Source organism: Brassica napus, chromosome C5, assembly GCF_020379485.1.
Source record: "Brassica napus cultivar Da-Ae chromosome C5, Da-Ae, whole genome shotgun sequence".
NCBI lineage: Eukaryota > Viridiplantae > Streptophyta > Magnoliopsida > Brassicales > Brassicaceae > Brassica > Brassica napus.
Window position 1 is genome coordinate 25,038,613 of NC_063448.1, and position 17,304 is coordinate 25,055,916.

The 17,304-nt window shown below is 35.0% G+C and overlaps 1 protein-coding gene across 1 annotated transcript; it reads right to left on the reverse strand.

Moving 5' to 3' along the window:
• Positions 1 to 14,406: 14,406 nt before the first annotated feature.
• On the reverse strand, positions 14,407 to 15,983 carry LOC106447869. Its single transcript, XM_022695132.1, has 3 exons — positions 15,900 to 15,983; positions 15,620 to 15,836; positions 14,407 to 15,554 (listed from the first exon to the last, which is right to left on the reverse strand). The coding sequence occupies exons 1-3, from the start codon at positions 15,981 to 15,983 to the stop codon at positions 14,407 to 14,409; spliced, it is 1,449 nt and encodes a 482-aa protein (XP_022550853.1).
• Positions 15,984 to 17,304: the final 1,321 nt, after the last annotated feature.

The following is a 17,304-nucleotide window of genomic DNA, read 5'->3' on the forward strand; positions in this document are numbered from 1 at the left end:
TGGTCGGGAACGCGAGCAGTCTGTCTCCTATCGGGTTCGGTTCGTCGGATCGTGAGCGCTTCTCGCGAACGGGCTGAGGCTGAACGTCTGATCGGGATCGGACGGTATGCTTCAGTCGGGTAACGTTTAGGGGCTGAGCTAATCGGATGGACACAAGCCGGAACGCGAACAAGAACGGATTAGGGTTCGTCGGGTTAGGGTTTAAGGTCGCCGGCTGGGTTTTAGGTTTAGGGGTTTTTCGATTTAGGGTTTTTGGCTCAGGGTGTTTCAGAGACTCGTGCTGATAACGTGTTGTGGAGCTGAATGTTTCTGTCTTTCATTAATGAATAAGTGTTCCCTTTATATAGGGGAGTACAAGATAAGTAAAAAGGAAAGTATCCAAAACCTAAACCAACTAGGATTTAGGAAAGGCTACAAATACATAATATGGAAAGATTACAAAGAAAGGAAATTCCTAATCATACAAGGAAAAGGAAACATGTGGCCGCCTCTTTCGCTCCTCAATAGGCCGACTCTCTCTCCTCTCTCTCTCTCTCTCCTGCAGATGAGCCGGTTTATGACCGGACCGGTTATGGACATCCATTAATTGATTTATAACATAGGGGATAATATTTTCAATTGAAAGATACTCTCCGCTAGCATGAGGACCAAACATTTACTTTATAATGTGCCTCTCATATCAAATTTCAAAAACAGTTGTTTGAGAAATATTTTATAGGAGTTTTTCAGACGTGCTATTGATGCTACGGCGAAAAATAGTTTGCGATGTGTTGCTATTGCATGCAGAACACACATGAGCTAGATAAAATTCCCATGAAACATGGTTATGAGGATTTAAATAAATGGGTTTTAGCGGAAGATGAATTGACTTTGCTTTTTATGTGGTTGGTATAAAAGGTAGACAGGCCAAAAGCTTTTCTGGATAACTTAAAGTTTTTGTATGTGATCACTATGTGACGATATTCCTTTCTTCCAAAGATTATGATTTTCCTTGCTCTTCTTTTTCATACTTTGGTCAGGACTTTGGACTAAGCAATTTTAGAGGATGATCTCGAACAAGATCAGCATTTAGAAGAGACACAACAAAAAATCCAACTTCATCTCTGACATCAATTCAACCAATCTTTCTCTATTTTGCTAGAACTTTTGTTTGTGAAAAAACTGAAGAAATAACAAACAAAACATTTTACTCTTTTTTTGTAAATAAACAAAATATTTTACTTTTCAGTTTAAAGTCTTGGTATGTCTTTTGTTCTCACTTTTCCAGTGTAATTTTGCTTTGTGTGTCGACTAGAATATCTTGTATAATGAATATTTAACCATTTCTATTATTTTTGAAAATTTAGGATTTCTTGTTATCATATATTTAGTGTTTTATTTATTAACTAGTTTGCGCGGAAATGTTGTTTCAATTGTATATATATGTTGTATTTTATTGTGTTTTTAATGTATTTTATCAAGTTGGGTTATTGTATTTTATTTGTTCTATTACAATATGTGAGTTTTTTTAGCAACTTCTAAGTTGTGTGTTTTGTGTACTTATTGGTAATTGTTATTTTCAATGAAGGTTTTTGTTTATCAATTCCTAAGTTGTGTTTTGAAGGGGAATCAGATATGTGAAGGCTGCCCTCCTTTAAAATATTTTTGTGTGAATCTATGTCAAACATTGAAGCTTCTTGTAAATAGAGACTCTAATAGTTAAATCTATGACCATTTACGGTTTTGATGAATTGAAGAAAACAGTGCGAGATAAATGATAACCATTACAGAGACGTTGCTCGGATTTGGAAAGATCCAAAGGAGGAACGCCATTGATGCAACGGAATGAGGAGTTATGAGGTGAAAACCCTTTAAATTAATGGGTCTGGTTCAAATATTCATAAGGTCCTTAGAAATCAAAAATGATATAAGAAATGGGCTCATTAATACAAACAATAAAAACAAAATAAAAACAAAACGAAAACAGAACTTGCCGAAAGTTTTTTCAGAAGTGGACATGTGGCGAATTTTAGATATAGGAGTGATGAAGTGACAGCATGAGAAGTGAGAAAACTCAACTTTATTGTTATAGATTAAAACCAAATATTTTTGAGAAAACGTATAAACTATATTAGCATTGACACATGTAATCCGTAACCACATTTGTTTTCGTCGTAAACTTATATATTAGGAGGAAATCAGAGTTAAAATTTGTAGCCATATAGCCATACATAATTCTTTGCTAATCCGTTTTGAATGAGCAACATAAGAAATTGTAAGAGCATCAGCAATGGTTGTATTCTCAACACATGTTCTTACCATAAATATAATAAGACAACGAAGAAGGATGAAAAAGAGTACTAAAAGAAGAAGGGAGGTGAGAACTAAAAGAAGGATGAAAAAGAGTTCTAAAAGTTGTTAGCTTTTTATTGGTCTGTTTTTTTAATGAAAATTTTATTATAAAAACAAACTAAACTAGTATTATATTATGGGAAGAGCTTGTGTCGAGAACACAACCATTGCTGATGTTCTAAGTTCTAACTATGTCCTCATTACTGGCTATGTACCGGCTATAGATTAACATTACTGTCGAAGCTGAAGCAACATAATTTATATAACGTCACATAGCTTATCTAGTCTTTGCAGAGTCGGTCGGGCCTGCGTTAATGGGGGCCCCATTCCAATCTTTTTCATAATCTTGTTTTTATTGTATTATAAATTATATATAAAAAAGCTATACACTAAATAATTAAAATAAACCAAATGAAAATATTTAAAAAAAATTATTTTATCAAATAAATTATTTAATTTTTAAAAACATTATTTATGTATTATATATATAAGTAAATATACAAAAATAAACATTTGTAAAAATTTGGAACCCTTTATATGTTGGGGTCCATTCAAATGTTTCATAATAATTGGGTCAGACCCGGCCCTGAGTCTTTGCGATGGATTAGGCCTGGGATTTCAGGTATTCGGATCGGTTCCGGGTAAGACCCGTTCGGGTCCGGATATTCGGTTATTTTCAAATTGTATCCAATGAGTACTTGGAACAGTTCGGTTCGGTTTCGGATCGGTTTCCGGTCGGTTCCGGGTCGGTTCCGGGTATTAAATTATTAAACCGAAACTAATATTTTTATTTATTTTATATTTTCTATTTTTATTTTTAATTTTAATTTTTTTTAAAAAAAGTTTAATCCAAATCGGGTATATATGTATAGCTTGAAAGTAATTACAATGAAATAGAAGTGGTGCAGTGGTAAAAGTTGATGTACTTTCAACTTTCCCACCCGGGTTCGAAACCCATGAGGCGCAAATCCATGTTTTTTAAACATTATTTCGGTTTAAACGGGTACCCGATCGGGTCCGGATAAAAACCCGAACCGATCCGGTACCCGTGGATATTCATAAACATTACCCATCGGTTAAATATGCCTTATCTGAAACCGATCCGAACCGGTCCATTTCGGGTCGGATCCGGTTCGGTATTCGGTTCCGGTTAAAAAGTCTCAGGCCTACGATGGATAATGTCTTATTGCTATGGAATAATTAGCAGCTAATTTAATGAATATTGTAATGTATTTCTATTTGCACCGTAAGTTAACATTCTGTAATTTCTATGTGTAGATTAAGAATTTACTTAATCTCTTACCAAAAAAAGGAATTTATTTAGGACATATACATTTAACTAAGTAATTAGTATGTGAATTAAATACTAAAACTAGTATTCTCCTAACAAAACAAAAGAAGGTTTTAAGATGGAGATCGTGACACACGAAGTCGCATGTGAAGTGTAATTGACATAACACAGTCTGCAAAAGCAAACATAAGTGAAATTGAGCCCGTCAAAGAACTATATAATCTAATCTATTAAAACAGAAGTACAATTAATACTTAACCAAAACTTTTTCTTAATATTTACATTCAAATGCCACTGGTATTAATTTTGCACATTCACTAATATTTAAAAAAAGCCTTTCACATATGACAAAAAGATTGGGCCCATTAGCATTTGTTTGACCCCAATGTCGTGAATTTGTAAATCTCTAACCATAAAATGAGATTCATCTTTGTATCATTATAATCCTAATATCTGCATGAAAACATTTAAATAAATTAGTAAACTGAAACTTTAAAATTTTAAACACAATTGTTCCATCTTTAAAGTGAATTAATCATACTAGATGAACACCCATTTGAATTTAGAAACATATATAAAACCCTCCAATGATATAAAGAGAACAAAAAAACAAATCCAATTGTAAGTCAAAAAGATCTTTGTAGCTAGAACAATAATCAAGGTGATCTACAATTAAATAAAAATAAGGAGACCTATCAAATTTTAAAGTACAAGATTATTTGAGATGAGATTTACACAAAACACTTGCAAAAGAAGAACGATTCAATCATGCTCGGCTTCATAGATCATATGCATGTAGATCACTTCCCCAAAAAAAATCTTCAAAACATTGAAATCGTTTTGGATTTGACCTGCATCTTACCATCTAAGACATTCGAGATCAGTTGGGAATATGGAGATACACAATAGTGATCAATCGGTTGGACTTTAGAGAAAGAACATCCGAGCTTGGAGAAAGAAAAACAAAACCCTTGACTTTTATCTCTAAGAAGAATCCTGCATTTTTTTTACTGTGAATCCTAATTCTTCTATGCGCCAACTAATTGGTTAGGATATTGGACATATAATTAATTTTAGAGTAACTAAAAGTAGCCTAATTCATTTTTAATATGTAGGCCCATTATAATTGTAATGCTTATGTTGAAAACCAATTCAAAATAAATCCCAATAATTATTTCAGCCTTAAATAATTCAGATTTTCCATAATAATAAATATTAAATATATGTAACACAACTATGTAGTTAAAATTATTTTGGTCTTATATTATTGAATTTTTATAATAAAATAATAATAATTAAATATATGTAGATATATATAATAGAATTCTAGATGAAAAAATATGGATAAAATGTCAAATCATATATTATAAATATTAAAATTATTAAAAAAATATTAAATCATTTATTAAATTATTAAAAGAACAAAACATAAAGAACAAAAAATCATTGTAAACTTACAAAGAAGTCTACTCATCATCAATTTAACCTAACGAAATTTAACCAAGTCAATTTTAACATAATTGAATTTAAACCAAAACTTTTTAGCCTTATTACCCAACATAAAAATATGACTGTTATGCTTTTGGGTTAAAAAACCCTAAGCGAGCTGTTTTTCTCTTTTGATGATTTCTAAGAAGATTAATGGCAAACTTTAGCCCATGCTGTTTCTGCCGCTCAAACTAGATGATCACACTTACACAAATTTAAAACAAATAGGTAAATAATAATAAATATAAAACACTGGAAATTGAAAATAAACCCGTGCGGACGCGCGGATCAAAATCTAATCTAATCTATTAAAACAGAAGTACAATTAATACTTAACCCAAACTTTTTCTTAATATTTACATTCAAATGCCACTGGTATTAATTTTGCACATTCACTAATATTTAAAAAAAGCCTTTCACATATGACAAAAAGATTGGGCCCATTAGCATTTTTTTGACCCCAATGTCGTGAATTTGTAAATCTCTAACCATAAAATGGGATTCATCTTTGTATCATTATAATCCTAATATCTGCATGAAAACATTTAAATAAATTAGTAAACTGAAACTTTAAAATTTTAAACACAATTGTTCCATCTTTAAAGTGAATTAATCATACTAGATGAACACCCATTTGAATTTAGAAACATATATAAAACCCTCCAATGATATAAAGAGAACAAAAAAACAAATCCAATTGTAAGTCAAAAAGATCTTTGTAGCTAGAACAATAATCAAGGTGATCTACAATTAAATAAAAATAAGGAGACCTGTCAAATTTTAAAGTACAAGATTATTTGAGATGAGATTTACACAAAACACTTGCAAAAGAAGAACGATTCAATCATGCTCGGCTTCATAGATCATATGCATGTAGATCACTTCCCCAAAAAAAATCTTCAAAACATTGAAATCGTTTTGGATTTGACCTGCATCTTACCATCTAAGACATTCGAGATCAGTTGGGAATATGGAGATACACAATAGTGATCAATCGGTTGGACTTTAGAGAAAGAACATCCGAGCTTGGAGAAAGAAAAACAAAACCCTTGACTTTTATCTCTAAGAAGAATCCTGCATTTTTTTACTGTGAATCCTAATTCTTCTATGCGCCAACTAATTGGTTAGGATATTGGACATATAATTAATTTTAGAGTAACTAAAAGTAGCCTAATTCATTTATAATATGTAGGCCCATTATAATTGTAATGCTTATGTTGAAAACCAATTCAAAATAAATCCCAATAATTATTTCAGCCTTAAATAATTCAGATTTTCCATAATAATAAATATTAAATATATGTAACACAATTATGTAGTTAAAATTATTTTGGTCTTATATTATTGAATTTTTATAATAAAATAATAATAATTAAATATATGTAGATATATATAATAGAATTCTAGATGAAAAAATATGGATAAAATGTAAAATCATATATTATAAATATTAAAATTATTAAAAAAATATTAAATCATTTATTAAATTATTAAAAGAACAAAACATAAAGAACAAAAAATCATTGTAAACTTACAAAGAAGTCTACTCATCATCAATTTAACCTAACGAAATTTAACCAAGTCAATTTTAACATAATTGAATTTAAACCAAAACTTTTTAGCCTTATTACCCAACATAAAAATATGACTGTTATGCTTTTGGGTTAAAAAACCCTAAGCGAGCTGTTTTTCTCTTTTGATGATTTCTAAGAAGATTAATGGCAAACTTTAGCCCATGCTGTTTCTGCCGCTCAAACTAGATGATCACACTTACACAAATTTAAAACAAATAGGTAAATAATAATAAATATAAAACACTGGAAATTGAAAATAAACCCGTGCGGACGCGCGGATCAAAATCTAATCTAATCTATTAAAACAGAAGTACAATTAATACTTAACCCAAACTTTTTCTTAATATTTACATTCAAATGCCACTGGTATTAATTTTGCACATTCACTAATATTTAAAAAAAGCCTTTCACATATGACAAAAAGATTGGGCCCATTAGCATTTTTTTGACCCCAATGTCGTGAATTTGTAAATCTCTAACCATAAAATGGGATTCATCTTTGTATCATTATAATCCTAATATCTGCATGAAAACATTTAAATAAATTAGTAAACTGAAACTTTAAAATTTTAAACACAATTGTTCCATCTTTAAAGTGAATTAATCATACTAGATGAACACCCATTTGAATTTAGAAACATATATAAAACCCTCCAATGATATAAAGAGAACAAAAAAAACAAATCCAATTGTAAGTCAAAAAGATCTTTGTAGCGAGAACAATAATCAAGGTGATCTACAATTAAATAAAAATAAGGAGACCTATCAAATTCTAAAGTACAAGATTATTTGAGATGAGATTTACACAAAACACTTACAAAAGAAGAACGATTCAATCATGCTCGGCTTCATAGATCATATGCATGTAGATCACTTCCCCAAAAAAAATCTTCAAAACATTGAAATCGTTTTGGATTTGACCTGCATCTTACCATCTAAGACATTCGAGATCAGTTGGGAATAGGGAGATACACAATAGTGATCAATCGGTTGGACTTTAGAGAAAGAACATCCGAGCTTGGAGAAAGAAAAACAAAACCCTTGACTTTTATCTCTAAGAAGAATCCTGCATTTTTTTTACTGTGAATCCTAATTCTTCTATGCGCCAACTAATTGGTTAGGATATTGGACATATAATTAATTTTAGAGTAACTAAAAGTAGCCTAATTCATTTTTATTATGTAGGCCCATTATAATTGTAATGCTTATGTTGAAAACCAATTCAAAATAAATCCCAATAATTATTTCAGCCTTAAATAATTCAGATTTTCCATAATAATAAATATTAAATATATGTAACACAATTATGTAGTTAAAATTATTTTGGTCTTATATTATTGAATTTTTATAATAAAATAATAATAATTAAATATATGTAGATATATAGAATAGAATTCTAGATGAAAAAATATGGATAAAATGTAAAATCATATATTATAAATATTAAAATTATTAAAAAATTATTAAATCATTTATTAAATTATTAAAAGAACAAAACATAAAGAACAAAAAATCATTGTAAACTTACAAAGAAGTCTACTCATCATCAGTTTAACCTAACGAAATTTAACCAAGTCAATTTTAACATAATTGAATTTAAACCAAAACTTTTTAGCCTTATTACCCAACATAAAAATATGACTGTTATGCTTTTGGGTTAAAAAACCCTAAGCAAGCTGTTTTTCTCTTTTGATGATTTCTATGAAGATTAATGGCAAACTTTAGCCCATGCTGTTTCTGCCGCTCAAACTAGATGATCACACTTACACAAATTTAAAACAAATAAGTAAATAATAATAAATATAAAACACTGGAAATTGAAAATAAACCCGTGCGGACGCGCGGATCAAAATCTAATGTCATATTAAAACTAAAGTTGTTCTTGATATGATATCCAACCAAATAAATCAAAATTATTGTTACCCTTACCCACTATATTTTCATGTCTTTATAATTTAATTTGCACATGCATATAAAATTTAACTTTAATGAATTAGAATGTACATGAATTCATTTAACTGCCAAACAATAAACTGTAAACAAAAGAGACAGGAACTAATTAAGTTTCCAGCTTTCACTGATTGGGTAACTGAATTTCCTGTGTTCATGGCCCATGGTAAGTTTTTATTTTATTCTTTTGCCTAGTCTCGTCCGTGGTAGTTTGATTTACGTGTAGCATATCTATTATTATTATTTTTTTTGTAAAAAGACTTTCTATTAAAATGCAAGTGACAATACAACTATGACAAAAGTCATACAGTTTTTGAAAAGAAATTGAGAGAAAGTTAGAGTTTAACCTAGTGTTTGGAAGCATACAAGTTTGAAAGCAATACTAGTGCTTAACAAAGCTAGAAAAGAAACAGAGAATTAGTAAAGAGTTTTGAAAATGGTTTCGGAGCAGGATCTAGATCTCCGATGGGGGATCGAGATCGTCTACTGTCTCCGATGAAGGGGATTCAAGGCTCGGAGGTTGTGGTTACGAAAGAGGGTGATCAAGGTTTGGGGATTAGAAACTCGGTGACGGTGGAATCTACGGGATCGGGATCGGAGATGCAGAAACAAAATCTATCAGCGCCTTCGACAGTGTCGTTGGAAGGAGGTAATCAGTCTATTCCGATTAATTCGGATCTGAAAACGGGGGAATGGATTAACGTGGTTAAGGGAAAAAATATTTTGAAGAAATATGAAATGGAAATTCAAATGGAAGATGGTGTGAGATCTGTGAGTGTTCCAGATGAAGTTTTCATGGATGCTGCTCCTTTGTGGGAAGATTTTCTCATTGGAAGATTTTTGGATAAAGCTCCGCATATAGGCAAGGTTCATGCGATTGTCAATAAGATTTGGGCGCAAAGTGACAAGTCGCAGATGATTGATGTTTACGTGATTAACTCCACAACAATGAAGTTCAAAGTGAGTAATCCAGTCACGAGGAACAGGATTGTACGAAGAGCAATGTGGAACATTGCGGAAGTTCCAGTTATCATGGCGAAATGGTCTCCATTAACAGAGTATATTGAGCAGGAAACGCATTCCATACCTCTCTGGGTCCACTTGAAGAATGTACCAATGGATATGTTCTCCTGGAAGGGCTTAAGCTTTGTGACAAGTCCGGTTGGTATACCTGCGAGATTACATCCGGAAACTGAGCAATGCCTAAATTTGAAGATAGCAAAGGTGTTTGTCAAAGCTGATTTGTCGAAGGAGTTGCCAAAATCAATGAACTTCACATTTCAGGGGAAGAAAACTAGGGTGGAATACACTTATCCATGGCTCCCATCAAAATGTACTCACTGTGGCAAATGGGGACATCTTATGCGAGCTTGTAGAAGGAGGAAGGAAGAGAGTGAAGTTGAAATGGGGAATGTGAAGGAGAAATGTACAGAGGTGATGAAACCGAAAGAAGTTGAAGTTAATGGATCGGAAACTAGTCTTGATGTTGATGTAGAGGATAAGACGACAACTAGCAAAAATGGGAATATTATGAAGGTTCTAGAGAAGACGATAGAAGGAAGTAATAAAGATAGTGAAGGAGAGAAAATTTGGATGGATGTATCGCCAGGGAAAGCTAGTCGTACCCCTGCAGCAACAAATAAACTCAAGTTTGGTCAGGTATCAATTCTTTCTAAATCAAGGTTTTCAGTTCTGAGTTTGGATGAAGAAGAGGGAGAGATAACTGAGAATAATGAAGTAGAGGAGGTTAACAAGGAGGTTTCGGAGGAAGCTGATTCGGAGGAGCAAAGTGATAAGGAGGAGTCGGAAAAGGAGTCAATGAAAGAAGATGAAGTGGTCAGAAGGAAGTTTTTGCCAAGAGGATCCAAGGCTAAACATAAATTCATTTCAGATGTGTCTGTTCAGAGAGTGCGGGATGATGGCCCGTGCGATCCAAATAAGAAGAAGAAACCCCGCAACGCAAGATGACTGGGTTCTTCTGGAACATGCGCGGCTTTAATAAACCATCAAAACATGAAGTAGTCCGCGAATGGGTCAGGAATCAGTCTCTACAGTTTGGAAGTTTGATAGAAACTAGAGTGAAAGAAAGGAAGGCAGATAATATTATGAATTCAGTTTTTCAGAATTGGTCTCACATGGCCAACTATGAGCATCATCATCTTGGGCGTATATGGGTTGTTTGGGGGCCATCAGTAAGGATGACACCAGTGTTTAAAAGCAGTCAGTTAATTACTTGTTCAGTTCTGCTAGAAGGGATGGAGGAGGAGATGTTTTGTTCCTTTGTGTATGCTTTGAACACAATGGAAGAAAGGAAGGTTTTGTGGGAGGATTTGAGAAATCACAGCGATTCACCAATGTTTAGGAGGAAGAAGTGGCTAATTTGTGGAGATTTCAATGAGATTCTTGCTGGTGAAGAGCATTTAAGTTATGAAAATAGTCCTAATGTTACTGCAGGGATGAGAGACTTTCAGGAGCTTTCTCAACATTGCGCTTTATCAGATATGGGATCTCATGGGCCTATGTTTACATGGTGTAACAAGAGGGAAGGGGATTTAATTTGTAAGAAGCTGGATCGGGTTCTAATTAATGATGTTGCTCTTCATGGTTTGGGGAGGGTGTATAGTGTTTTTGAACCGGGAGGATGCTCTGATCATCTCATGTGCAGGATACATTTCGATATTGAGGACAAGCAGAAGAAAAGGAAACCGTTTAAATTTACAAATGTGATAGCAACAATGGATGAATTCTTGCCGACAGTTGAAGAATACTGGAGAGGAACTGATCGACTCTTTCATTCAACCTCAGCATTATACAGACTTGGGAAGAAGCTTAAAGGTCTTAAGCCTGCGTTGAGGTCTCTTAGTAAAGATAAACTGGGTCAGCTCCATAAGCAGACAAAGGAGGCGCTATCACTTCTATGTGATAGACAAGGAGAAACCTTAATGAATCCGAGCTCAGATGCAATGAGGAGGGAATGTGAAGCATTGGAGAGATGGCAGAAACTTGCTGATATAGAAGAAGAGGTCTTTAAGCAGAAGTCAAAAATGCACTGGCTGGAGGTTGGTGACAGGAATAATAAGTTCTTTCATAATGCAGCAAAAATTAAAGAGGTGATGAATGCCATCAGAGAAGTAGTCTGTCCTGATGGTAGTATAGCTACAACAGAGGAAGATATCAAAAAAGAAGCTGAGAGGTTCTTCTCAGAATTACTCACTCATAGGCCGCTGGATTATGAAATACCTAGTGTGGAGAGCCTACAAGATCTTCTTCAGTTTCGTTGTAGTGAAGAGGATTGTGGAAATTTAATCAGAGACGTTTCAGCAGAGGAAGTGAAGGAGGTGATATTCAAAATGCCATCAAATAAATCGCCGGGACCTGATGGTTACACAGTTGAGTTTTTCAAAGCAGCTTGGCAAATAATTGGGAATGATGTGGTTGTAGCAGTTCAATCATTCTTCATCAAAGGCTTTCTTCCTAAAGGTATCAATTCTACTATCCTGGCTCTGATACCTAAGAAAGATATAGCTAAGGAAATGAAGGATTATCGGCCAATTTCTTGCTGTAATGTGTTGTATAAGGTCATATCTAAGCTTCTAGCCACCCGTCTCAAAGATATAATGCCTACTTTCATCTCATCTAATCAGTCAGCATTCGTTAAGGACCGGTTGTTGATGGAGAATCTGTTATTAGCTACTGAATTAGTGAAAGATTATCACAAGAGTGAGATCTCTCCAAGGTGTGCTATGAAGATCGATATATCTAAGGCTTTCGATTCGGTGCAGCGGCATTTTCTCTTAGCAACACTTGAAGCTTTGGGGTTTCCAGCTAAATACATTCACTGGATCAATCTATGTGTTTCGACAGCTTCATTCTCTGTTCAAGTTAACGGAGAACTAGCTGGTTATTTCAATAGCGCCAGAGGCTTGCGACAGGGTTGTGCTCTATCTCCATCACTATTTGTTATCTGCATGAATGTTCTCTCCAAGTTGTTAGATAAAGCGGCTGCTGACAGACTAGTGGGATATCATCCGAGATGTAGAAATGCTCTTCTCACTCATTTATGCTTCGCAGATGATATAATGGTTTTCACGGATGGGCAGAAGAGATCTGTTGAAGGGGTTCTCAAGGTATTTGAGAAGTTTGAGAAGCTCTCTGGATTAAAAATCAGCTTGGAAAAATCGACATTGTATATGGCTGGGATTTCTGAAGATAATCGGAAGGCTATACTTGAGAACTTTCCATTTGAAGCGGGTCAGCTTCCAGTTCGTTACCTTGGTTTACCTTTGCTCACTAAGAAAATGACAGTAGCAGATTACTTGCCGCTGATGGAGAAGGTTAGGACAAAAATGTGCAATTGGAATGGGAGGTTTTTATCGTATGCAGGGAGACTGCAGTTAATTAAATCTGTCATCATGAGTTTGACAAACTTCTGGCTCTCAGCTTTTAGGATTCCTCGACAATGTCTAAGTGGGATAGAGAAACTTTGTGCTGGATTCTTGTGGTCGGGGCCTGAGTTAAATATGAAGAAATCAAAAGTGGGATGGGCAGAAGTTTGTAAAAAGAAAGAAGAAGGTGGGCTGGGGCTGAGAGTCTTAACAGAGGTGAATGAGGTTTCTTGCCTCAAACTAGTTTGGAGACTTCTTTCTGGTCAGAATTCATTATGGGTGAAATGGGTTCAGCAGTATCTGATCCGGAGAGGATCTTTCTGGTCTATTAAGGAAACCACCACAGTTGGCTCTTGGATGTGGAAGAAAATCCTTAAGACTAGAGATTCTGCCAGAAGGTTTCATCGAATGGAAGTAAAAAATGGTGAGGCTACTTCTTTCTGGTATGATCATTGGTGCAATATGGGGCGTCTGAAGGATCTGCTGGGAGCAAGAGGGTTTATGGATTTGGGCATTCCTGAAAATTCAACAGTGGCTGAAGCTATACAGAAACACAGAAGAAGAAGACATCGTGTAGTGATTCTGAATAGAGTTGAGGAAGAGATAGAAAAGATAAAATCTGCAAATAATGGTGCAAAGGACATTGCGGTCTGGAAAAGTAAAGCAGAGATCTATAAAACTATGTTCTCCTCCAAACATACTTGGCTGTTGATCCGCAAAGAATACGCTTTGCAAAGATGGAGTAAATATATATGGTTCAAGCATGCCACGCCGAAATACTCTTTTCATATGTGGATTGCGACACTGGACAGATTGTCGACATGTGATAGGATGTTGAGATGGAACCTTGCTATAGATCCAACTTGTGTATTGTGCAAACAGGAAGTGGAGACAAGAAATCATCTGTTCTTTTCTTGTACTTACTCGAGCCAAATATGGAGAATGCTCATGCGAGGTTTGCTTCGTTCGGGATATACTGAGAGATGGGATGATATTGTTGAGCTTATTCTTGATAAGGTATACATTTCAAGCAGCAGCTCATTCGATATGGAGAGAGAGGAACTGCAGACGGCATGGAGGGAAGCAGCTGCCTCATATTTTGCTGGCTAAAATCATTGATAAAAATGTGAGGAACAGACTGTCCACAATTCGGCGCCAAGGAGATCAAAAGATGGAGAAAGGGATGCGAATGTGGTTTGGTACAAGATAACAAGTTTAAGCAATAGTTGTTGATTATTTGCCTTTTAGCCTTTTGATGCATCTCATGTAAAAAAGTTTTTTGGATGAATACAATTTAACATTTATTCAAAAAAAAAAAAAAAAAAAGAGTTTTGAAAACTCAACCAGTTGGAGAGGACAGACCTCCACAACGACGTCACAAATTAGATTAGCCACGACCACCTCTATTACGACCACGATTACCACGGTTACGGTTACCACGTCCACGAGCTACGGAATGCAACTGCATCTCCTTAGCCTTTGTAGAGGGTTTAACAGGCCTTTCCTGAAGAAAAACTTTACCTTGAGGAGACAAATATTCCTTTGGGTCCAGCTCGTCAGATGAAATTAAAGTTTCATCTTCATCATCCGAAAATTCTAAAGAGCTAAATCGATTGGTGAGTAAATTAGAGCTTGATAAGCTCATGCGGATTGAACAATCAGCTGGAGCAGAATTGGTAGAGACATGATTGGAAGAATATGGAGTTTCTTTTGAAGAAACCAAAGGTGTGTGAGAGTTGCTTGTAGTATTACATGTGATTGAGTGTGTAGACAAGTGTTCGGAGTTAGTATTTGGAGAGCTCTGTTCAACCTTTCCTTTTAGTGAGAATGTGGTATCTTGCTTTGCTTCCATCCTTGATTCATCCTTGATCTTATCAATAGGCTTGTTTATGGTAGCTACTAGAGCCAGAATTGGATCAGAAGTAGCTTCCACACTTGGAGTTGGAGGGTGTGAGACCGTTACAGTAGCATCTCTGTCCTCTTTGTCCCTGACCATATTATTTGCTTCATTTGCTAAAGTAACACTTGATTCAACATCTCTTGATACTGGAGATGATGTCTTGGTGCTGCTAGTTGGATCAAGCGGCTGTCCCAAACATCCTGACGCTTTATGGCCCATCTGACCACATCTTGCACACTTCGAAGGCAGCCAAGAGTACACAACATCAACCATTGAGACAGACCCACTCTCATCCTCAATAGCTACTCTCTGAGCAAAAGGCCTATGTAACTTGACCTCAACCAAAATTTTTGCTTCTCCCATTAAAGTAGTATCAAGCCAAGGTTTGTACGTAAGCATCGACTCACCAATACCTGAAGCGATCCATTTGATTCCTTCAAAAGAGTAGAGTTGATTTGGTATGTTCTTGAGAGACAACCAAACTGGGATAGTCTTGATTTCCTGTAAAGTAATTGTTTCAGTCGGAGACCAAGCAGAAACAAACATCAAGCAGTCATCAACATGCCATATCCCCCTTTGGATAACAAACTTGCGAGTAGCATCATCCGGAATATGAAACAAGTATGTTGATTCTCCTAATATTTTTGTGAAAATATGACATTTTTCCCCCATATTCTAGTTACCACAACATGAATCAAACCTCCAGCAGGCGCAAAGCAATGGCAGAACTGACCAACCACATATTCTCTTTGATTCTGAATTCCTTGAAGAATTACATGACTTGGAACAGTTACCTTAGGGGTTCCATCCTCCAAGTATTCAGGGACAGTAACCCTGTTGAGATTGCAGACTGATTTCATCTTTGCTGCCCATGGATATTCTTGTGAAGCAGCCTTGATAAAAGGACTAGGCTCATACTGTCACAGAAACAGAAGTGCCAGAAGGTGTTGGAAGCTTTCTATCCCCCGTCTTAGACAAACAAGGCCATTGGGAGTCGTCTGAGAAGCTTGATTGAGATGGCCCTTGCCTTTTTTGTCAGTTCCCATCGAATTAAAAGAAGCCATCTTAAGCGGAATCGTCCAGGCTCCTAGAGATGGAGAAGGCTAGGATGTAGTTGGAGATAAGCTAGAGTCAGGTTGTAACATTTGTTGAGGATCAATCATACCCTCCCAAGCATTCTTATGGTCTTGAACCGTCACCTGCGAATGGTTATGTATCAAGGAGACCATCTCTTTAGAGGAAGTGATGATTTCCTCTCCCGATTCTGGAGAACAAGAGGAGTTCGTTAACGGCTGCGGTACATCCTCTTCCGGTTCAAGAGTTTTTTTATTTCAGAAGAGGAGGAACGGAGCGGGGAAGTTGAGGAGAAGGAGAGGCAGTGACCGACCACTTCTTTAGATACGGCCAGCGGGGATCTGGCTCTAGAGGCATTTTTTCAGAGGAGGCAGCACTAGTATCATGGAGTTCCTCTTCACACTTAACATTAGCGTGAGAAGAATCCTTTAAATCCATGGAAAGAGAATAAGGACGAAAGGTGAAAAGAGCTTAGATCTCTTTGACTGAGTTCACTAGAACAGACGGCGACGAAACCGCGGCGGAGGCGGCAGCTTCGTCGAAGAAGAAACAGAGATGGAGTAGGGCTTTGTCGCCTGAAGAGAGAGATGAGGAGGACCGCGTGCAGCGCGTGTTTTATATAATTTAGCCACTAGCATATCTATTATTAGTTAAGCCATTTAACAAAAAAAAAGAAAATATCTATTATTGGTTCAACTTAGCCTACCTATTATGATGCGAAAATATGATATACAAATGTACTGAAGTTGATAGTAAAATATATTAAATGTGAGCGAAGTAACTTATTTTTGGTACGAAATGTTAAGAGCGGACTTTATACTCTATTATATTAATAACACTAGGATAAGACCTGCACTTTGCGCATGGTGAATTTATTTGTATATATTATCGATAATTTTTTTATATATTTGATCATTTTATTTATACATATATAATGTTTTTGGTTGTTATTATATAATTTCTTTCCGATGACCGGATCAATTTAATTTTTATTAAAAATTGTGGAATTAAACTATAATTAATATATCATGGGTTGATCGGATTGGACATTAAACAAATTATGACACAAAAACTTTATTTTGTCCACCGAACACATTCTTAAAAAAATTCAACAGTACTGTTTCCACAGTTGAATTATTTTGACATTTATCTTCCTTATGATTTTGAAAGGTTTCAGATCAACCATCGAATTGATACATGTCATTTTAATGTTTTTAGTCATATTCTTAAGGAAAACTAACATTTTTGTAATTTAAAGTCGTTTAAAAAAATTAAAAATATAACATATAAAAAAAATTAACATATATGAAA

Coding starts and splice junctions, on each gene's coding strand:
- LOC106447869 (XM_022695132.1), bottom strand. CDS start 15,983: ATGGCTTCTTTTAATTCGATGGGAACTGACAAAAAAGGCAAGGGCCAT. Junction 15,837..15,899: donor AGACGACTCCCAATGGCCTT/GTTTGTCTAAGA, acceptor TTTCTGTGACAG/TATGAGCCTAGTCCTTTTAT. Junction 15,555..15,619: donor TTGCTTTGCGCCTGCTGGAG/GTTTGATTCATG, acceptor CAAAAATATTAG/GAGAATCAACATACTTGTTT.